This window comes from Strigops habroptila, chromosome 7 (genome assembly GCF_004027225.2).
Source record: "Strigops habroptila isolate Jane chromosome 7, bStrHab1.2.pri, whole genome shotgun sequence".
Classification (NCBI taxonomy): Eukaryota; Metazoa; Chordata; class Aves; order Psittaciformes; family Psittacidae; genus Strigops; species Strigops habroptila.
The window spans coordinates 55,946,280-55,970,452 of NC_044283.2; the positions used below are offsets into that span (position 1 = coordinate 55,946,280).

Consider the following 24,173-nt stretch of genomic DNA (forward strand, 5'->3'; position numbering starts at 1 on the left):
TGGGACACTGAGTCTTATCTTCTGGATTTGCTGTTGCATTTCTTTCTTCCTCGTGTGCATTAGCTGGTTTTACGGAGGAGGAGCTTCAGAAGAGCAGTTCTCCCTCTTTCTTGGGAGGAACAGCAAACGCCACACGTTGCGCTGCCACTCCAGCATTCCTGGCACACACCAACAAGAAGCGGTGCTAAAATTAACGCTTTAAACACCTGGCATTTCCCGGTTCTAACCAACGCTTGGGAAATGCGCTCGTTGGTGTTGTCGGGCTTGTATTTAATTAGGAGCAACCTCGGCAGCTCCCGCTTGAGGCGGGACCGAGCAGCAGCAGGAGAAGGAAAAGGCTCCTCCTCCCCCGGGCCCCACAGCCCCGCCGCTGCCAGGGGCCGCCTGCTCGCTCCCCGCGGCACCGCCCCGTACCCCGTGACGGTCCCGCCCCGGCGGTAACGGCGGGGAGCGGCTGCCCCGCTCGGCGCGGGGGAACCATGAGCTCGGCGGCGGAGCTGCTGCTGCTGCCGACACCGACACCGCCGCTCGGGGAATGCGAGCGGGAAGCGCGGGCAGCGCCCGCCCGGCACCGGAGGCGCCCGGAGGAGCAGGTGAGGGGTCCGGGAGGGCGGGCGGCGGCTGCAGGCAGCACTGGGGACGGGGCTGCCCCCGCCGTCAGGCGATAGAGAACCGTGAACGCCTTTTGACTCATCCGTAGCATCGCCGTTGCGGCGGGGCTTATGCAACCCTGCTGCGTGGGGCTGCCCCCGCGGGATGCTGGAGTATATCCCCCCCCCCGCCGTGTACCCGCCTGACCCTTGTTCTTCCCGCCGAGACGCTTAGTCCGCGTGGGAGAGGATGAGAGCAGATCCTAGACTCAGAGTATCAGGTTGGAAGGGACCTCAGGGATCATCTGGTCCAACCTTTATGGGCAAAGCATGATCTGGACTGGATGTCCCAGCACCATGTCCAGCCAAATCTTAAGTGTCTGGTTTTGGGGAATCCACTGCTTCCTTGGAGAGATTATTCCAATGGTTGATTGTTCTCATTGTGAAAAATTTTCCTCTTGCGTCCGGCTGGAATCTCCAGGGCAGTAACTTGTACCCATTACCTCTCATCTTTTCCATGTGACTCCTTGTAAAAGGGAGTCTCCGTCTTCTTTGTAGCCACTCTTTAAATACTGGAACATGATGATGTGGTCTCCCCTAAGCCTTCTTTTCTCTAGATGTACAAGGGTGGTCCCTGCACAGCAGTCATATAGGAACATCTCGCTAGCAATCATTGGGGTGCTATCCCCGGTATCCCCTAATAGTTCAGCACTCAGTCTTTCTTTTAAAGACTTATGTTTAAATATTTCAAGCTTTCAATTGCTTTCTTGCTTCTGAGCTTGAATGTATTGTCGTTGGAGAAATATATCTACTCGTTCTTTTGACTTGTCTGCTTTCTTCAGGGTATGCATTTTTGTGGCATGGTGGATGGAAGTGGGCTTTTTGCTTAGGAAATGAAAAAAGCTGTGTATGTTTCCCTATTGTTAATTGTAAAATGGCTTGCCACGCTCTCTTTGTGTTGCTGTCAGCATTATCCTGGTGCTTAGACAAAGGCAGAGTTCTTAATGCACCTTTATTGATGCTTCATTTACAGAAAAACAGAATGCAGCCGTTTTCATATTCAGTACTTATATGCAAGGATCCACTCCAAATGCCATGAGCAGTTAAGAGAAATACACTAGCTCTGACAATTGCACAGGGGCAGACAGAGCTGCTAGAGTACATGCCAAAGTAATTTCCAGACAGTTATGTTTAATTTGTTAATAATTTCTGTTGAAAAATCTTATAAGATGGTCGTGACTGTGCTCAACCATAAGTGAGCCCTTCCACAGCTAGGATAGTTTCATATTTGAAAGCATCTGCCTGATTTTACAGCTAGAAGTGGGCCACTTCTGGAAGACATTGGTACTTCAGAATTCACTTGCTGACCACTTACATAAGTCAGTGCATCTTCTTTGTCTCTTTCTATAGAGAAATAGGGCAGAGCAGGGCACGTACCTGAATGCCAGGTAAGGCCAGATGTGCTGAGAGGTGCAGCAGTTCCCCTCCCTGTGTCCATAACCCCTCCTCCTGCAGGGTATCGCAGGAGGAGAGTCAGAAACACTCTCTGGCTCTGGCTGCTGTCTTCCCTGAAAAGGGAGGTTAGAAAGTTGCATCAGATCATGTCAGATGTTACTGCTGTCAAACTGGTTGTAACTCCTTGTTGAGGAGGGAGCTCCCCACAGGTTACCACTGCTTCTCTGTTAATGACGGGTGTGTAGTTGTGGTTCCAAAGGATGGTGCATGCTGAAGAGTTGCTTTCCAGTGTTGCCTAAACACATCTTTAAATGAAGTTGGTAAAGCTACTGCTTGGGTGGCTGCAGGGACACTTGGCTGAGAAGCTCTCTTCCCGCTTGTCTCAGGCACAGGTAGTGATTGTGGCTCTTTCTGATGAGTTGGGACGTAACGTTAGGATAGCAAGGCAAAAAATCTATATAGGCCATGAGGAAGAAAGAGCAAATCATTCCGGTTTACGGGAAATGTTTCACTGTCATAGTGTATTTTTTCTGCATACTGAAGTGCCAGTGGCTGGGCAAATACAAAACTAGATTTGGAAATAAGCAGAATCAGTTGCCTTTATTTAATATACATAGAGAATGTGAAATTGTATGAAATAACAGTAAAAATAATCATAATTTGATAAATAAGAATATTTTTTTGTGTGTGTGTAGGGAAGACTAAAGCTAGATGAGGAGTTAGTGGTACATACATGTGCTGCAAACTTTGACAGAAGGTCCCAGATTGTCCTCTCAAGAGCAGCACAGACACATAGCTTGATTTGGAGGGGCTCCTGGGCCATCAAGCCTCGTCATGTGCTGTCACTTCTTTGCTTTCCTGAACGCATCCATATTTCTCTCCAAAGAATCGTTTCCCCCACTCTTTCTGCTCTCATGGAGGGGCTGTTGCTGAACCCTGCTGTTCCAGCAGGCAGGAATCCTGTTTCCAGGCTGGGTGCTTACCTGGAGTCCCTTTGGAGGCCTAGCATTGTCGCTGTGTTTGCTGAGGGCGTTTACACTGTTAACGCAACCACTGGTCCTCAGCCTGCGTTTTCCTGCTTCGTGTTCTCTCGTGAAGTATAAATGCGCGTGTCGGCTGAGTGTTATGTGCTATGCAAAAGAAATTGGTCAAAATCTGCTTTGACTGTGGTGTAAATTCTTACTTCTCTCGGCTGGTGTAAAATAAAGCCTGAATGAGAGCAAATCCTTTGGTCTTTTTTGAGAGGGTTTTTCAGTGAGGATCTGGAGCCTGTAACCTGGGTGTGATTTGTTTTTTTTCCCCAGTTTCCTCCAAAATGAACTGAGTTTGTTTAAGATCATGCCTAGTAACATCATGCTAAAAGAACACCTTCCTGACAAGCAGGACCTAAATAATAACGTATACACCCTTCAGTGTTTGTTGTTTTTAAAGATAGTACTCCATAAGAAAGAAATCTATTTATTTAGTGCCAAACCCTCTGGCTTTTATTTTGTATTGAAGCTCATTATTACATGAGCAAGGACAATGCTTAATGAAATTACTGACAGGTACATTTTTAAAAGAATAGGAGGATAAGTTACTAAATGTTAGATGTAACCTTTGAAATTTGTTATTGCAGTGGACTATAGAATTACGTACTTCAGTGATTAGGTTTAAAAGCTGAACTGGACGATCATGTGATTAATATCTTTTGTAGGTTTGCATGCAAAGATAATAATTATGCTTACTTTAGTCTTCGAAGCATTACAGAACCTGGGTGGTTTCTTTCACCTCTCCTACATTGCATTGCTGTTGTTCACAAGTGGTACGCGAATGCAACAGAAGATTCAGCTGCTTCTGAAGCCATAGGAGGAGGTTGCTGCTTCACCCTGAGAGTTCACGATTTATTCCTACCTGTTGATAGTTACTGGTCAGACGCACAAGTTGTCCTGTATTTTCAACATCGTGAGAATTAAGGACCACAAACCTCCTTCCCTAACCCACTTTCTAAAATAGGTTAGCCTTTGTCATATTACTACAGTCTAAATCTTATCAACACCTATAAATTAAGCTATGAAATAAGAACAGAAAGGTGAAATGCAGGCAAGTGTGTAATAATAAAAGGTGAGGCCAAAGTCCTTCATTACAGCAGGACATGAGGTGGTGGTAGCAAGAGACACAACTCCTGGACTCTGAAGCCAGGCTTTGTTAGAGGAAACAGGGTTCCTGAAAGCCGTGGCACTGTGGCTGTCCTCTATACTGAAAATTCTCTGTCTGGGCAGTAATGGGTTTTAGACTCTTGTAATCCAAATTGAAGGCAATGGCAGAATTCCCAGTTGCTTCAGTGAGGCCAGGACCTCCACCTCATGTTGGTTTAGGATATGTAGAATCCAAAGTGCTGCCCAACAGCTAAGCTAGAACTAATGCTTCTCCTAGAAAATGACTGTATCACAGAATGGTTTGCATTGGAAGGGACCTTAAAGATCACTAGTTCCAAAAATGCAGAGTTAATATGCGATACATGTGTTCACAAGCAGATAAATGAGCTTAGGCAATCACATTTTCATTAACCTGAGTTTGTAACCCTTTGGGATGTTTTATTATTATTTTGAACAGTGTTTTATCTCTCCAAGTGGCATATCTTATGTAATAATAGGTGGGTTCAGATTTAGAGGAGCTATTTTAAAAGGTTTTTGGTGTTTCCCATTGGGAATTACGTTGAAGAGGTATGGGTTACTTAAGTTCAAATGTTGAGATTTTTTAATAAGTTTCCACTATCACTAGTATTTCTCCAACACGGAAAGAATGAGCAGAAACAAAACTAGAGGATGATATCAACAGCCTTGTGGTATCCCTCATGTACGTGTTTCGTTGTTCATTGGAATATAGGATAGATGTGTGCTGTGTTGCCTGGAACAGGATCATTTAGGTCATAACTCAGTAGAGGCCAAGAATGTTTTAAAGTAAACTTGTATGTATGGAAACTGTGGTGCCCAAGGCTAGAAACCTATTTCTAATTAATTCCACACTGAGATAATCTGGAAATTGTAGGTTTCTCCTGCTTGCAGTTGCTGGGATTTGTTTCCAAGCCGAAAATAGTAATACCCGAGAGGGAGGGCTTAATCCCAAATTTGTTCTGGCTCTACAAATAATTTAACTCTGCTGCAGAAATTCATAGCTACAAAATAATACATGAATAACTTTCTAAAAAGCTTTATGGTTTTTCTGAGGCTTGACAGCATTTGAAGAAAACAAACAAACAAAAGAAATACCCAAAGCCAAACCCTTCAGACATACCTGTAGCACCTGTAATAGGCAGGATAGCATGCTCTGCTTGAATAATCCCATTTTCTTAAAGTAAAAAGTATTCTGGAGAGAGAAATGAATAGAATTTTTTTCTCCTTAAAAGGCAAAATGAACAGTTGTTGCTTTTCAGCAAGCCAGGGCATTGATACCATGCTGGATGTACAGTGGATTGCAAGCCTTTTGCTGGGTCGAGCTGACCAATTTTAGTGGGGAAGCCTTGATAAACAACATCCTATGGAAATGAAGTATTGCAGGTGTAAGGAAAAGATGGATTAGGAATTAGTTTTGATCTGGTCTCTATGTAAAATGGCAGCATGGGTGGGAACAAGTTGCAGGGACAGTAGTAGGAGCATAAGGGAGACTCTGAACAGCAGGAAGAGAGGCAGATCTTAACACAGGGCAGGGAGGTTTCCTCTCCTGAGCTGGGTTCTTGTCTGTGACACTTTCTCATCTCAAGCTGTATTAGTGGGGAAATTTACTCCTGAAATTACAGGACTCAACCACACTCTATCAAAAGAAGCCTCCATTGTTCTTGAAGCCTTCTCTGCTCTGCATGTACACAAGTTCAGTATCTGGAAAAGCCTTTTCACCTCCTCAACACAAAACTACTACTGGTATTTCAAAGTTTGTTCCAGCTACTGTTGATCCTAAACTTAAGTTGCTGTAAAAGCTGAGTAAGGGAATTCGGTGCAGTTGCTTTTTGTATGTTGTTGCTTGTTTCTATAGAAACATTTTCTTTCTATTTTATAAATGTGTCTAGATTCTTGTGAAATGAAGGTTAACCCAATCTTCATTTTTGCAGTTTTTTATTTAAACTTCCTCTAAATATGTGACTTTTGTTGGTTGCAGTTGTAAAGTACTTTAGGTATTAAGAATTTGTCTAGTTTTCTTACACTTGGTTTTCTTTTTTCCCTAGAGGAACAAGTAAACTTAGGTTTTTTTCTGTCTTGTTTCTCATCTGGAAGTGAGGTATGTTTTTTTTGTTTGCTTGGTTGGTTTTTTCCCCCTCATTTTCTAATTATTAATCTTTTCATATTTAAAGATCAGATTAAAAATAGCCTAGAGAAATGAACCTGTTTGTTGCTTTTTTTCTGTAGACAGTTGAAATTAATCTTATTGTCTTAATAGTCTCTTGGCTGAGTATCAAGATCTTTTCACTGTTTACATTCACAAGGTCAAATACTAATTGTTAGTTTCGTGCTAGCAAAGGATTGTGAGGGGGATACTGATCTCCTCCTGCTATAGTAGAAAAGGAGGAAGATCAGAAACATTTCCAATAAAATCGTTTGCCCTTCTTGGGCAAATTTCACCTTCTTTTAGGTAAACATACAGAACATTTTTAAGCCTGAGAAGGCAGAGTGAAATCTTGGTTGCATGCCAGATGTTACTAGTAACGAAGCTGTCTAGTTTGCATATGTGGAGGAGTTGAAGGCAGAAAGCCTGTGCCTGGCCAACCCATGCATCCCAGGGTTTTGTGCTGGTGCCCTGCTGTGGGGTAAGGCTGTGGTTCCCAGAAAGAGAACCTAAGTTCCACAGCCTAGGAACTTGCCATTAGCTGCGAATCTCCAACGCCTGTCCGTGGCAGTACGTGGCAAGTACCGGCAAGATTGGGCAATTCATTCCTCTTGGATTTACAGTGCCGGCTGCCTAACTACCAAGTATCTGTAGCTGTGTGTTGGCTGGTACATGTCCTTATCTGCACCCAGCAGAAGCTGGCCTCTTATTTTGGAGGGGAGGGAACTTGTGGTTTCTTCCATCCTGCTTTCTGTCACCTGCTCACTTTCTTCTTTGTTTTTCTGTAAGATTGAGCTTGAAGTATTTTCAGTTTTAGTTTGTATCCTCTGAAAAGAGATGACTTTGTGAGGCTCTCTCTTCTGAACATTAAATGTTCCAGCTTTCAAAATATAGGAGTATTTTTCAGCAAGTAAGCATGTTCCTAAAGTCACATCTCAGAGGCTTTTTTGACATTTAAGTGCCTTTGGGCTTCAGCTATCAGACACACCACCTGTTCCCTGGGGTAAAAATAACCAGACCAGAATAAAATAGATAGTGAGCTGTTAAATACTGCAGAGGAAACTTTTTATTTGGGGAAAAAAATGGAAAGGTGTGGGTGGGCGTGCAAATGTGAGCTCCCTGAGTTTCCTTATTATGCCTTTTATTTTTAACATCTCATTTGGAAGTTGTTAAACTTTTGAAAGTTTGCTACTAAAGTGAAAAGGGGTTTGTTTTCTATCTAATGTAGAAATAATTCTTTTAAATATGCCATCTCTTTTTCTTTCCTTTATAGCTGTAAATGTGACTGATTGGCATGTTACAGACAATTTGGAGACACTGCCGCTTTTCTGTGTTGGAGATGACCTTTATGGATTCCTTTTTCCTACTCTCCTCTCTCTTTGCCTTCACCCAGCAGCATATTTTCAACTGCAAAATCACAAGCTTTTACATAGAGAGTATTTTCCCAGTCCATTGGCCTTTTCTCCTCCATTACCGGAGTTCATGTTTGCATAATGCCCTTTTGGATAGCTGATGCCAGAAAAGAGAAACTGATAGACTTGTAATTGGCCCAGTGCTCTTGTTGGGTTGAGTGTAGGATAGAAATTTGTCAAATTGAGCAACAGAAGACTGGTGGGTTTCTTCAATTCCTTAGTCCTTCAGAATGGGAACAGGAATGTTATTTGGTTTGTTTTGAAGGATCTTGTGCCTTCAGAGTAGTTGAATGGATTTTATTTTGTTTTATTTTTATTAACACAACATTGTGGTTCTTTAGGTGCAGCTGGTTCCTTATGTTCATCTACTCTCTCCTCCCATGGAATGTAGGCTGTTGAACTTCATCCAGTTATTTCACTAAGATCAGTTACCTAGGATTTTTTTTTCCACACATGCAAAACAATTCCAAAGCAAAAAAACCATCTCGACATCCTTAGGCTGAGTGTGGAAAACTCTGGACCAAACTGCTGCTTCGGCAGATGAAATGCCTGGAAGGCAAGACTGTAACTACAGCTGTTCTCACTGTTAGTGCAGTGCTGAGGTTATAGGACTGAGTATCGTTGTAGTTGCTTTAGAGCTGTTTGTGGTCCTCCCAGACGATTCATCCAGCCCACTGCTGCCTTTCCTCATGGCCCCATAGCACCTGACCCATCACGTAGAGGGGTGTGTGATAAAGCAGGGTTGTCTTTCTTCCGGGAGGTTGGCAGGAGGCACTGGCTACAGCTTCCAGAGCAGCTTGTGTTGCTCCTTTCAGGCCACTTTCTTCCTTTCAGGGATGAGCACTGGCAGAGGTGGCAACCCTGAGCACACTGAGATTCACCTACACGCAGGCGTTGCAGTAGTTGGTCATGAGTGATCTGTGCGTGGCCAGCAAACCTGCCACATCCAGCAAGTGTGGGGTGGCCTGAGCATGAGCGCTGGGCTCCATCACTTGCCAAGGAAAGTGCTGCAGCAGCGGCTGGGCCCCTAAGAGAAGCTGCAGGGGCTTGCAGGGAGAGCTTGTTGGCAATGCTGTGTAAGGGCGTCTAGTCTTTGTGTAAGGATATCGTTGGTATTGTCCTTCAGTGAGTTAGCATTGCAGATAGCAGAGAAATGCCACATCTGTGATGAGAGAGCATTCCATGCTCTCTTAGATTAGACACAGGAAAATAACTTCCCAGGTATGTTGTGTAGGTTTGTGTCCCCCTTGGATCCATTTGTGTTCTGCATCCTCCAAGGGCTTGGCGAGTTTGTGATCTGCAAATGGTCAGAGGCAGGAACTGTGTGCTCCTAGCAATTAGAGGGGAGAAGACCTTGAAGTGGCTACATTAGAATAATTGGAATAATCTCCCCAGGGAAGTAGTGGATTCCCCAACACTAGGCACTTTTAAGGTTTGGCTGGACAGGGTGCTTTGGGTATCTAGTCTAGTCATGCTTTGTCCATAAAGATTGGACCAGATGATCCTTGGGGTCTCTTCCAACCTGGTATTCTGTGATTCATTATATTTATGAGGTGCAGACATGAGTCAGCCTTAAATAATTGTGGAAAGTTCAGTTTGATCCTTCTCCCCTAGTAAGTAGCATATGGATCGTTGCAAAGATGGTTTCTTTGGGAGTTGGGGGGAGTGGGGTAAGGGGAGTATGTTCTGATGAGATCTCGTGTTTCTCTGCATGGTCAAAACACCCTCGATGGGAAGGCAGTAAGCAAGAAAAAGTTCCTTCTGTCAGACAGGTGTGGAGTCGCCTCTGCTCATGACTTACCACGTGGTTTCCTGAATTTAGGCAGCAGTGAGTTTGAGTGAATATGGTGGAAGTTTGCCACAAGCAAGGATAGTTAGTGGTCAGAACATGCATAATTTTGTGTTGTGTTGATGATGAACATAACTGGTAAAGCCACAGCCAGCCATTCATTGGGTTCGGTAGGCTGAGTTGACTTTACCTTCTTTGTTGTTTTAAAGCTAGTCCAGAAAAGCACTCAATTACATGAGATCTTTTTCAGAAGCACTTCAGGGGTGTAGGAGCACCAGCTGTACTGGAAGTGGATGGAACTTGTGCTTAGTGTCTCCTCAGAGACTTTCATTCTGAAAAATAGGTCCCTTTATGACATCCTGCATCTGAGAGGGCACCTCATGGTTCTCCTTAAAGCATCCAAGCCCCAAAGCCATTTGGCTGTAGCAGCTGGGTAAATTTGGTTACAAAGTTTATGCATTAAATATTTTCAGAGTTTGGATCTTCAAGTTCTGCATTTCTGCCAGTACACAGTGGGAGTCTGCAGACAACAGCTTTGCTGATGAAAAAAGGCCATTCTGAATAGGGAGGGAAATTTTATAACATCAAACATCCAAAAAGACAAGAGAAAAATGGGTGCTTGGTGGGAATCTTTGAGTACTGCAGTGGGCTTGTGGAGAACACTGTACATACATGCTGAGCAACAGGCCAGATCAGATGCTTCCTCTTCTGTTCCATGTGATAACTCCATGCGTAATTTTAAATATGAGATGGAGTACTGCGTCCAGCTCAGGAAAGACGTGGACCTGAAAAACTGACAGAGGACAGGTTTAGATTAGGCATTAGGAAGAAGTTCTTCCCTGTGAGAATGGTGAGACACTGCAAGAAGTTGCCCAGAGAGGCTGTGGCTGCCCCATCCCTGGCAGTGTTCAAGGCCAGGTTGGACGGGGCTTTGAGCAACCTGCTCTAGTGGAAGGTGTCCTTGCCCATGGCAAGGGGGTTGGAACTGGATAACTTTTAATGGTCCCTTCCAACCCAAACCTTTCTGTGATTCTGTTAAGTATTTTTTTAAATTAAAAAAAAAAAAACAAACCCAAACACACTCTATGAAAGCATTTAAGGAATATAAAATGAAAAGGAAATTCAGCCAATGAAGTCATTTGCAGTGGTTGTACATTTGTATAAAGAAATCTGCTAGTGTAATTTGCTATAAGGGCATTGATGTCTAAAATAAAATCACTTAGATATGTAAAATGAATTTCAATTACAGTAAGGAGTAATTCGTTACAGCAAGTTGATAAGGAACATTATGTAAGGAAACAAATGCAGTCAGTATTTCTAATACATTCTTTTTTAGCTTCATTCATGCAGGAAAGCCTCTTTCTCCTTCAGAAATAATCCCATATGTGTTTATTTGATGAATGTCTTTCAGTCAGTTGGAGGAAGGATGGGAGAGAAGTTCAGGAGACAGTATTACTGTTCCTGTCTTTTCAGGAGATGTTTTGGGCATGTGTCCATCTGTATCCAGCTGGATCTCTGGCTGCACTTCTGGTCCCCCAGCACCTCTGAATTTCTTCATCGCTCCTGTCTTTGAAAGAGAGGAAAGGCAAACAAATTACTGCAGAGGAAGTGGACCTCTCTTATGTTCCTTCCTGCATTGTGGCAAATGAATTCTGGGGGTAACCCTGAATAGCACAAGTTACCTATGAGGAGAACTGCTGCTGTAAAGGCCTTGAAATCGTGATTTCTTGGGGGGGGGCGGGTAGTGCAGGTGCAGAAATCCCCTCTGCTTCCTCTTGATATACAAAAAAACTTAGAAGTTATGAAGCCAAGACTGGGTTGTTGATTTTTAAAACTAGCAACTTTGAAACAGAAACTTCCTTTGCTTTTAACTGAAGCAGCTCTGTTTTGTTGGAGCAATAGGGGACTGCTCAGAATGGTGTATCTCTTTCACGTTTTTCTGTTATGGTAGTGTCTGTGTCAAGCTTCAGGCTGATTGAGCAAGATTTAGTATGAAAATAGTCTTACGGAAATGAAGAGTCAGCTGGGAACTGCGTGCTTGCTGAAGAAAGCCAATTTCAAATAACATTTAGAAAAGTACTTTTGGGGGGAAAAGAAGTAGTATTTGATTCTGAGGATATGGTTTGAGATCTCCTAGCACATATGGAGGACTGCCTTCTGGTTTACTATAACCCGGAAAATTAGAGACAGAACTTCCAGTTGCAAGCTTATTTAATATGTTTTTAGCAATCTGAAGTATTGTAACATTACTGGTGTTTGCCCTAATGGTTCTGTTTTAGCTACACCTCTGAGGAAATGTGTTTGTCCAGCATGTGAAGTATTGCACAAGAGTAAAGAAAATATGCCATCTGTGTTTTACAGCTGATCATCTGTTTTCAGCTTCACTTGTTTTTGCTGAGTTGCCTGAAGCAAGACAGACTCAGCCTGAATAAACTGAAGCAGACTTTGAAATCTTGAGAATTTCCATGATCATTCGGAACGGTTTTGTAAGCTCTTGAAACTGTTTGGGGAAAAATAACTTGACACTTGTTTTGTAATTAAGCACACACTTGTCGTTCTCCTGTGCCTAGAAGTTTGCTGTGCGTAATCACTTTAGGAATTCATGAACCTACCTTTGTTTGAGAAGGAGAAGGTGTAATAAAGTCTTGCTTCAAAAAGTAAATAAGACCTTGAGAGCCTGAGTGAGGTGGAATTTACTCTACCCTGCTTAAGAGACTGTGCAACTTCTTGCTGTTAGCTTATCAAAGCAGAATGGGGCTGCTAGGGAAATCCCATGGCTTACAGCTGCCTCATACCATGAGAGACGTTGTCAGTGTGGACACATACAGTTAATCATGGTTAGCTGGCCTAGTGAGATGGAGCTTGTGGACATGTGCCTGCTGGCAGCCTCCTTGCCACTGCTGCGCTCCCTTGTCCTTTGTGAAGGCTTCCAGGGCGTTAACCAAGTACCATTAATAATCCACAGGCAAAGAAGTGATTTGTTTGTTTCCCTTCTCCTGGTTGCAATGGCCACTGGTTCAAAGCCTAAGCTACTTTGCTAAAGAATTGAGTGATTTCTCCTGCACACATCAGCTGTTTCTCTCAGAAGTGGTCTCTGTGCTGCTTCAAGCTAGCTGCACTCTGATCCCCTCTGCTGCCATCCCATAGGGACATGCTCCCCATCTTCTCTGCATGCAGGAAGCAAACAAATGTATTTTCCCTTCCCAGCACACCCTTTTTCTCTTCTCTAATTGGTGTGATCAACATACCACTTAGGCTAATAGTTTGCCTCACTGCCCTCTTTGGGATTAGAGGGATGAGAGTTACTGTAATAACACCATGTTCCTGCATGGCAAGCCCCACACCCTGCTGAGTCTGCAGGGGCTCACAAGAGGCTCTGCCTTTCATGAAGAGACTAATCTTGAGGAATTAATGAGGAAACAACACTTATTTGAATTAAATAAAGCACAGTTAAGCTAAAATGCTGAAAACTAGGGGGAGAAAGCAGCCTGGGCCTGAGAAGTGGGCTGATACGAGGCAGGACAGTGGCTATGAATGCATAACCTCCAGAAAAATTGAACACAATATTCATTACTATTTAGGCTTAGTGCACCTTTCCATTTCTGGGATTCAGTATGAAGCTTAAACCAAAATCTTTATGAATAAGCAAATAAAATACCCAAGCATATGCAGCTGATGGACTGTAAGGGTTTTGTTGGGGTCTTTTTCAGTAGGATCTGTGGTGCTTTACCCAACCTTTATTCAGTCAGAAGGTTCTTCATCGTGGCCTAAAGTCTGGTCTACAAAAACCATATTAGTTTCCTTAAGTCTTCGCTGGATGTTTTTCTGTGGGGGTGGGAATTCACTCTATTGCTCTCTGATGAAGAGCCTGGCACTGCTGTGTGAGAGAATTTCTGTTTCTCCAGTGAGACCATGCTGTGTAACTGGGGATGCAGAATAGCTTTCATCCGTGAGGACAGAACTGAAGATACATGTGTGCTTTGAATCAAGGAGTAGACTAATTGCACAGAGAGTTTGCAAGCAATTTGTTGGACCTATTGGTTAGTTGACTGAAGTATTGATGAGTACCTGCTGCATATGTTTTCATTGCTGCGTAATGGAAGGATTAGAAGACTCATGTTCATCATTTTGAAAGCATGTTTGCCCTGTCGTACCCAAACACAAGGCAATAAGGTTTTGTGCAAAGGATCTCTGAACACTGGGGAAGGCAACATGGGATTTCAAGCTCTAATCTGGTTACAATTTACATGTTGAAACAGTCGCGTGTTTTATGCAGTGATACTTAAACATGGCATCATCATCTAAAGATATGCTTCTGTTTTCCTATGCATTTACCCCATCATTTTTCTTTTGGAGAGAAGTGCAGTGTTTGTTTCCCCTCCCTTTTGCTTCTTTGTACCACCACTTCGTGTCTGTGCAGTCCTTGGGTCTGTCTTCCTTTGCCTGACTTTCACAGCTTTCTATGCCAGCATTGGGATGGATGTTTGCTTTCTTCCTGGTTCAATCCAGTACCCCTCTTTCCTTCAGTTCCCTGTGCTTTGGCGCAAAATGCTTAATAGTTAAAAGTTCATGCTTAATAGTTTTGTGTCGTTCTTGTGGTTCTGAAGATATTCTTGAAATAATAATCTACTGCAGTCAGATCCTCTCCCTGAAATTACAGGCATTTAATTCATTTTGGTTGCCCTGACATCCATGTTGCACAGACAGGTAAGATGTATGACCTACAGGTGAGCTTTACCCCTCTAGAGTGGCATCTAGAGGGGAGACAGGCTGTCATATGTTTGTAGTATCACTTCAGATGTCCCAAGTTTGGACAAGTGAGTGTCATCCTTAATGTTGTACTGAAGTCACAAGCTATTTAACATCTCAATTTGCATGGATATCTTAGTTTTACTCATTCAAATAGAAACAGCTGAGACTTGTTCAGAATCACGGTAATAGGAACTGATTGTACGACATACTTCCTAATTTTGTCTTCTTTCTGCAGGTCCAACAAGAACAAAGGAACCACACTGCAGAACCTGTAATAGATGACTATAAAAAGATGGGGACTCTCTTTGGTGAACTAAACAAAAGCCTCATCAGAATAGGCTTCACAAGGATGTACTTTGGAGAACGGACAGTAGAACCTGTAATAATTATATTCTTCTGGGTCATGCTCTGGTTTCTTGGCCTGCAAGCTCTTGGACTGGTTGCTGTTCTGTGCCTTGTCATTATTTATGTACAACAGTGAAATTTTATATGTGCTGTTCAGATAATGTATTTCAACACTGTCACTATGTCAGTGGATTTGAGTTTAAGTGAAAGGGTGGCATATCAAAAGCTGCGATGCTTTGAATTGCATTTTGCTGAAGTTTCAATGTTTGGGATGAGGAGGACTAAAATGAGGCGTTTTAAGCAAAGTCAGCAGCGCCCTACTACTTCTTCGAAGGGCAAAAAGTGAGATGTTTGTAATATAATGGTGTCCAGTGTACTGTTTTCTGCATTCTTGGGGCCTTAGTCCAAGGTCTGGCTTTTTGTTGTTGCCCTCCGTGTCCGTGTCCCCCCCCCCCCCCCCCCCCCCCCCGCAATGTTCTTGCTTTGTATATTGAAATTTTCCTGCCTGGTTTTAAAAGGGCACTTGATGTGAGTGTCCTGTTTCATTGTTGTGAGGGGCTCGTGTGCTGTTTGTTCCCTGAATCTGCCTAATTAGCTGGTTTTTTTGCTGAAAAGCTAACTCTGCACGAGGGAGGTTTGCTAACAAACCTACAATGACAAATGTTCGTAAGGTGAATGCAACTTCCTGACACAAAAGCATCTTTGGTTAGCATAGTTTATAGCAAGCTTTCCCCTAGGAAACAAGCTATGCCAGCAAAATGCTTTTGTACTAATATTAGCGACTTCACACAAGGCTTCAGCTGTTGTTCAGGAGGAATCCCAGTCCTGTATTGGCCACATGGTCTAATGTAGCTCTGCCTTGTGTTTGGAAATGTACTCTGTTCCTGCTGCTATTTTTCTTTCTTTTTTTAATACTTGCTCTTTCCCTCAGCCCTCCTGCTGAAGATAAATATCTGGGTAATTCATGGGCTTTGTAGGTGTAGTTACAGCTGCAGTGTTGGAGAGTTGCCATTCCAGTTGGCAATGTTAGGTGGAATATTGTCTGCTTCCTCTGGGTCGCGTGTGAAGTGTCTGAGCAACCAGATAGATATCAGACCAGATCTCTTAAAACTTCCCTGATTTGCTGCAGTGTAGAATCAACACGAGCTAGAAGCCTTCTGTACATAAGCAAATCAGACCTGTTTCCTCATGCAAGGCAAGAATGCAGTTAAAATCAGGTGGTCATTTTATGATGATTCATTTTCACAGTAGGCAACAAAAAGGCGTATCTATAGTTGCATGTCATGGGCAACACAAATTGGAAAATAGGATATATATGTTCAAGAGCAGGTGCAAAATTCACTCTGGCTCCCCAGGAGCCACACCAGGGGTGTACTGCGTATTTCCAAGTTGAATGTGCTCATTTTAAGAAAACCAGTAAAATGAGACAGAATCTTTACTGAATAGGCTACCAGTTTAATAACTTTTAGTAAGAAACTTTATTGCAAAATAGAATTTTTCTGTGGTAGAGCAAAATTATACATTTATACAACGTAATAGAAGATGTGAAATGTACAGAAAACTACTTAACCTTTTGCAGTGACTTTTTTCCTAAACATTTTTGTACTAGCAGAGATCAACAGTAGATTAGTTGAAAATGCTTCTTATCTAGAGGCTTTTGAAGTTAAGGAGGGCTTCTCTATGGTCCCAGTCCTGCAACTGAATTCTCAAGGCTGTTTTATGCCTACATGGGTCATGTTGGTTGCTGGGCTCTATTTCCAGGACCTTTGGTACCAGTCCTCATGGACTTTCCTATTAGTGAAATAAGTGTGATTTAGGGCAGTGAACATGAACTTTAAAGTCTTTCTGTGCCTAAATACCATCTGTAGAGGTATTTCTCTGCTTTTGTAATGAATGAGTCACATTTTGAGGAGGCTGGTCTCCTCTCCATGTCTTCAGATGAGGGGAACTGAGGCCCAGCTGTGTGTTCAGATGGCAACCTGCATTCATTGGTGCCTAGTTAGATAGATATGCTGGTGGCAGGGAAATGTTTGACAACAGAAGGTGTTCTGGATACAGGGCTTTGTTTCTCACAGCTGGAAGTCCCAAAGCAAACAGCAAGTACAGGCTGAACTCAGAGGCAGGAGCTCTGTACTCACAAGTGCCTAGGGATAAACTTTGGTTTTGTCTCAAGTCCCTTAGAAAGCCGAACATGCGTTTACACCTTTGCATATTTGTATAGATACAGTGGTGGATTTATACAAAAGGGTATAGGGGAAGAATACATATAAGGGCTGTACTACAAAAGCATCTTGTCATTAAAAAAAAAACCAAAACCTTCTTTTCTTTCCACAATCAAGTTATTGTTCGGAGGATCTCATCCAGTTCCTTTCACCCTGTAGGAAAAAGTGTCTCTGTGATATCTCTGTTCTGGTAGTACTCTTACGTAAAGATGCTGTGCTGTGAGATGGCATGTGGCATTTCCTTGAAGTGGTGATTTTGCTATGTATGTGATGAATGGGAAACAGTGAACCCAGGGTGTGACCGACCGGTTCAGTGAGGACATTGTTTATATGCATGTAACCCTTTCATATGTGCATAACTATAACTGTTTCACTCATGAAGTCATTTCAGTTGTTCTTCTGATGTTTATGTTTGTGTACATGTACTCTAGGGAAAGGTAGCTTTTGGACTGAGCCTGTGTACGGTGAATGTTTATATGGTTTTTCTTAAGGGTAAATTACTACATTTTGTCCTTTGTAGAAGTTTTTAACTTTTAAAAACGTGAAAAAATAGCCCTAACAGAGTTAGGTTGACTGAAGATGAAATAATGTATTGCATGGAAGATAGCCCTCGCCCATTTGGTTTCATACATTCCATTATATATAGAAACTTGCACTGAATCATTGGTTGTAATTTTGTGCTATTGCTGTACTATCTCCCTGTCATTTGCAGGAAAGGAAATAAAGGAGACTGGGATAGAATCAGACATAAAGAGTGGAAAATGGAATGTGGTGAAATGATGCATATATGTGTCAAAAGAAATCTGATCATAAACATGTGCCAAAAGTGAGGGGGGAATGGGTGAACAGTCCTCACATTGTGTTCTTCCTTCCATCCAGATGTAGCTCCAAGGCAGAGGAAGCACCAAGCTTTCAAAGGCTGTCTGTCCCTAGCTAAAAAGCAGGAGGTTAATTTAAAATAAAAAAAATAAAAAGGACAATTTCACAATTGTCTATATAGTAAAAAGTGATAATGTTATATATATTGGTATATATGATGATTATTCTTGATAGAACTGAAAGCACCTTTATGCATCTGTGTGTAGAACTGTATGCAGGAACTGTGTCTCTTAAATCTGTGTTAAACAACAAATGATGTAATTCCAGTTGGTCAGTGTAACATATTGAAAGCTTTTTACATAACCTCTGTTTCTTAAAGGATGGACTCTTCAGCACTGTTTCACACCTGCCAAATGCGTACATGTTGGAACTACTGTGTACAGAGAAGAAGCTCTACATGTAGGAGAACCTTGGAGAACCCTGTTTGCACTGAAAAAATCATTACATCAAACCTGTCCATATAAAAAGGAAAAACCCTATTTCTTAAAAACTCTGTATTAAATGAATCCTGTGGAAAGCACTTTGTTATCCTTTCTAATAAAACCCACTGCCATCAATGAGAACTGTGAATTCTTTATGGTGCTTCGTTCAGGGTTACTTGGCTCCTTTCAAAATTTCATGGTAGGCCCAGATGACATGGGGCAGCATTCAGATATCCACAGAAATTGGTTAACTTGCAGCTAGCAGAGAAGCAAATCTGCTTTAAACTGTTCCTTCTTTTCTTTCTGCAGGTCAAAAGGGCGTTCATTCTCCCAGACACATAAGTCTATCTGTGTTGCTCAGGATGCACAGTGAGTTAAACACTACAGGTTTTCTAAAAGTAGCAAAGCTGAATTTTGGTCCTTCAAGCTCTCATTGGTGGTTGTGCACAAAGTAAGGCTCACTGCTTGAATAAATTCAAGCCTTCAGGTTTTATTTCCAATACAGTATCTTGGTCAGGCCTTTTATAGGATGCATGCAAGTTCAACAACAGCCTGGCTTTGACTCTTTAATTTTTTCCATCCTATGCTTTAAGCTTTGGAAGTTTATTTCTTAGCCTCTCCACTCTTGTTATTTTTCTCCTTTTACTCTAATGTTGCCGTCTCTACGGCAGTTCACTTAGAACAGTCTCTCTGAGCCAAGGGTTCAGGCTTTTTCAGCATTCAGTCTTCTTAAAACCTACCTAGACAGAAAATCTATTTTCAGTTGGATTTTATGTTTTACTGTGTGCCCGCTTAACACCAGAGGGGAGGAAATTGCAGGCAGGATTTTTAAAAATATGCATATACTGGTAGTCACTTCTTTTTTACAGTGCTTATCTGTTGGTTTAGATGGTGGTTACCAGACTGTGATTTGCAGTTACCAAAGGTCCAAGAGAGTGTTGCAGCTCTATGGGGTAAAAAACTGCTGGTAGATTGGCACCAGGATATTGAGAATAGATGGGTCAAGCAGCATGTAGCTTAGGGTTGTTTCAAGCTTATACAGGTGGGTAGACTGCTAACTTCCCTTAACTCCTGCCAACACCTCAGTTTCTTTCAACAAATGTCTCCAAGTGCATATAAAAGCATCAGTGTTCCTTCTGCACTCATTCTGAATAAACTGAGCTTTCATCAGCTCAGTTATACGCAGAGGAACCAAAAGAGGATGAGAATGGGAAAGGGGAATTGGATTTACAATGGTGTTTGTAAGTTGCGTGCAAGCTTGTGGTCTCTTCAAATTTTAGTCTTGTACTATCCAGATAATGTTCTTGTGTTTCGTGTACAGTTGTCAGAAGTCTTTATTTCAGCCTGTATATATTATCCAATTAATATGGAAGTGAAGCAGCTGAGATCATAGATGCTTCCTCCCAAAGAATTTACTGAAAACAACTCCCCCCACCCCCAAATGGCAGGAGGGTTGTGTCTGGATAAAGCCCTTCTGATGACAGAAGCTGCTCTTGGTGCATCCTCAGGTGAACTGGCTCCTTCCCAGGCTATCAGAGTGCTGGGAAAACATCTTGCCCAGCCCCAGCTATCACTGAAATAGCAGGAGTTCAAGTGGCATGGAAGGGAAAGGACTGTGACGCCACAGTCCAAGGGATTTAGTCAGACAGTGTTTAAGATAGAGCTGTTATGGAGTAGAGTGTCTAGGTTTTATGTTCATTAAATGTAAGTTAATTAAGCCCAATTGTTTCTTGGCTTACCCCAGCGCATCACCTTTGTCAAGAATGAACATTGCTTGCAGTGAATGTTTCTGCTTCTGGAACCTATCTGTGTCTAGGAATATTTTAGACATACCATTTACTGTTAATTGCATTTTAAAGCATTACAAGGGAAAAGGGCTCATCTTCAGTCTTGATTTGCATGAGGGTTTAATTAGTATATGTGAGAAGGGAGCCAAATTAGTCTCTGGCAAACTGCTGAGGGCTTCCTTGTAGAGGAGAAAGCTGTTAATTGATGTGTGGGTGATGAAGGTACAAAAGACGTGGGTTTGCATGCTGTCCAGAATGGGTGTTGGAAAGTAACTGGTTTTGTGTCCTAATTCACAAATAAATTACCTGTTTTCTAATGTAGATCTTCCTAAGCTAGGTGGAACATACTTGCTACGTATAAGAAGTCTGTAGCAAGGAGCTGAATTATTAGGTAATGAAAATCCTTTGGCAACCAAAAGCCTCATCTGTAAAGTATCAGACATTAAGAATTCTCTTCTTGAACTGAATGAGATTTAAGTTCTTAAGTGCTTTGTCTTGTTAATTCCTTATTTTGAACATTTTACCTGGTTATCCTTTTAAATCATTCTTTTGTTCATGTTCTTTCTGAAAGCTGTTAATAGCAGTCCAAAGTACTCGAAATTCTTGAAAGGTGCTCCTCTTTCAATAGCTGTTACCAGAAGGGCTAAGACAGCTTATGTGTACAGGGTAGCAGGCCACAGGAAGGGACTGGCATGTCTTCAGTGTTACCTGGCTGGTATTGCAAAGCCTTAAAGCAGATATCCAGCATTTCCTCTTCTGCATTCATGTATCTTGTTACGCACTTGCAGAGAGCTGACATTAGCCAAGTACCTAATTTCTTTGAGCATTTCTGTCCTCTGAGCTTGGGACTTTCTGTTGCTGAACAGTCTGCACGTCTTCAGACAGTTGCGCACCCACGTTAACTGTCCTGTGCTTCTTGTTTGGAGTGGAAATATACTGCAGTCATGTCCCCTTCCTAATAAGATTAGGAAAAGCACACTGATGCAGTTTTCCTGAAGGAACACACATTTAGGGAACACACATTTCTATGCATTTAAGTTTATTTCAGTAAGTCTGCAAGTCTTCCTGTTGCAAAGAGGAAAAAAAATTGCCTTGAGACTACTGCCCATTTTTGATGCTTAGTAGATAAGAGAATCAAAGGCATGCAAGTGTTTGAATAAACATATTTTTCATTTTGATTCCTAGTTTCTTCATTCCATCTGTGATTTAAAGAGGTAAGAAAGTATTTGGCTAAGCTCTTGTTAGCAATGGCGTTAATTTGGCTCTTGGTTAACTGATTCTAATCTCAAGGTCTTCAACAGGTACATACAGATTGCTGTATTTTTCAACTTTCCTTCAGTTTCTATTTTTTTCTTGTTCTAATGCATTAACCTAGCTTGGGTTTTGGGTTTTGTTTTTTTTCTTTTTTAAACATATGTTTTGGGGAGACTGTTCCTTGCTATACATACACCAGAGTGGAGATGGCACTGTAACCCTGCACTCGGCATGGGTTTTGTCAGTGTGGAGACCTGCCTGTCTTGTCAGCTGGGCTTTACCAGCTGGGGGAATTTCTATGCTAAAAAGCAGGTAGATCTTAAAGTATAGTTAAGGCTTGAGATTAATGGAATTTATTTGTGCAGTGGTGGTTATGCTGCAGTTTCCCAGGAGACTAAGCCACATGTTGTAATGATCATGTTTTGCAAGGAACTCTAGAAAATAAGCTAAAGACACTGTAAAAAGAATTCAGGTCGTCATGAGTAACTGCTCTGCCGTTAGTGCTCTTTTCTTCCTTTGTTACTATAAAAAAAACCCCAAAAATCGTCCACTTAAATTTTGAGACTGGTAGCATAAGTCCTCTTTGACACTACCCTTCTCCCATCTTTTCTGAATGTTTCCTGATTGCCACTTTTATTTTTTTCCCTTCCGAATCTGTGTGTACTACAGACACTAGCAGGCTAAAAGCATAGCTATTCCCAGATAGAAAGCACTCGCTTCCAGACTAGTGGCAGTGCAGGCTGCTTTTTCCTTTTTAAGTGCTTCAGAGATCTCCTGGGGAAACTCAGAAACCATTTAACTTGGAATCAGCTCTGCTTCTGTACCATTATATATGTTATTTCTTTTTACTTGTTTTGACAAGTAACATTTAAAGGCAGATTTATGACTGAGCTTATTTGGGCTGTTGCATCCTAAGTAACTCCCACTGTAGGAGTCCCTAAAGGAAGACTTTGTCCCCTGTGCCTGATGGTACTGCTTTCAGACATAGTCTCCAGGGCCAAATTCAAGTTGTAATCAAAGGGGCATGGCACAGCTCTTGGTCCTCTCCTTGTCCGCTTATTCTCCTTTAAGAATCCGTCCAGAACCCCTTCTCTGCAAAAGTACAGTGAAGATTCAAAGATGGTTTACAGCCTGCGATAACCTTCCCTGCAACACGAAGTCTTGAAGAGGTGTGCCAGAATGAAGATGTTTGTTTAACTGTCATGGGATCTGGTAAGAAGCAAAGGCTTTCTGGAGTTCCCCCTAAAACACTGATATAGTGAAATCTTTCATTCCTTCCACTTTCAGCATTGTTAATGATTTATTCACTGCACGTCTGGTGAGGGTTTTTTTCATGATTGTATTCAATGAACATTACAGTTCATTTTTATCTTCTAAGTAGTGCTGGGCTATGACATTTTCCATCTTGACGTTTTTGTGCTATGTTTTTATTCAGTCCCATTGTTATGCCTGCTGAAAGCTTGTTCGATGCTGCTATTGATAGGGATAGAGGGCAGTGATCCTGCCCTTTCTAGTCCTGCCCAGACAAATGTCCTTGTGTCTCATCTCTGTGTCAGCCTGGGATCGAAGGTGTGTTTCCAGCAAGGCTTACACCATGGCAGGATTGTAGCATCCTGGCTTTTTCGCACTCTAGGAAAAAACCCATCAGGACTGCTTCATGAGAGACCTGTTTTGAAGGCTAATGTGTTTTGTGTCAGAAGTCACCTGCGTCTCCAGTGACCCTAAACAGGGAAGTCACACACTGCCCCTCTCTCTCTGTGCTGGTACCTAAGCAAGGGTAATTTTGGCTCTTTGTGGGATTGTAAAGCCTTTGCCTAGATTTCTGACTGATGGTTTAGGAGGAATCCTTTGCCAAGTGTGTAGTTACATGGACTAAAATAGAACAGACTCTGAACTTTGAAAATAAACTAAGTGTAGGCTCCTGCCTTTCTCCTTTGGGGCTTTTTAGAAGGCAAATAAGGAAGAAGCATTTGAACTATACTTCTGTAAAGTGAAAACACAATGAGTCTTTCAGTAACACTTTTCATTTCACCTCCTGGGACATCCCGGGATTTCCATATGTCTTACAGTTGCCTGAAGATCTGTGTTATGCCTGTGTCCCAGTGATGGCTGTGCGTCAGCAGCCAGCGCATGAGGCCAGCTGAATGCCTGTCTTCTGTGTGTTTCTGAATCAGCATTGTTTCACTGCTGAACTCTGAAAAGCATTTTATCTTGAGGAGGAGAAATGGAGCTTACTGTATCGAAGACGTACACAGGCACAACAGTCCGTGCCATTATTACTATAAAAAGCACTGAAGCACTGCACTGAAAAATTTAACAGTTACTAGTGCCATAGATTGGGGTGATTATCTTTGTTCATCTATTCTTGCTTCGATGATTTTATTAACAGCAAAAATTTACAAAAACATTCTAGCGTTGCAGTTCACAGATATGTAATATCTGTAACTTTCCCACCTGGACAGTGAGCTGTCGCAGGCAAAAATTTATTAAACCTTGGTTTTGTTTCTTTTAGGAGTGGCCTCTCCATGGTCTGCTAGTAGTAATACACACATGAATGGAAACCACTGTATTATTTAGAAGGTTAGCACTACTCGACCCAGACTGAAATGTCTTCACACAGGATTTTTGAAAAGACACTGCACAATGTATCTTAATCTCTGTAGGATCTTATTTCTTGAAATAGAGGACCTTCATCTTACGCATCTGGCAAGGGGCCTACGCCTGCCTTGAGCCGTGCCTGGCCTTTCCCCGGCTCCCATTCTGGTCCCCAGTCCAGCTGTAAATATGGTGTTGTGCACTTCTCTTAATCATCATCACATAGAACTGTTCTTGAAAAGGGACTTGCAGAATCAAAACAATAACTTGTGAAGATGGGAATGAATTATTGGATGACTTTAAGGATCACAAAGAGGGGTGTTTGTCAATGGAAGGCAGTGACATCAGAAGGACAATAGGTACAACTCACAC

General features: G+C 42.2%; 1 protein-coding gene across 1 annotated transcript; it reads left to right on the forward strand.

Annotated features, from left to right (window-relative positions):
- Positions 1-402: 402 nt before the first annotated feature.
- On the forward strand, positions 403-18,306 carry FAM241A (family with sequence similarity 241 member A). The gene is made up of 2 exons (XM_030492232.1): positions 403-593; positions 14,533-18,306. The coding sequence occupies exons 1-2, from the start codon at positions 480-482 to the stop codon at positions 14,776-14,778; spliced, it is 360 nt and encodes a 119-aa protein (XP_030348092.1). The 5' UTR covers positions 403-479; the 3' UTR covers positions 14,779-18,306.
- The last annotated feature ends 5,867 nt before the right edge of the window (positions 18,307-24,173 follow it).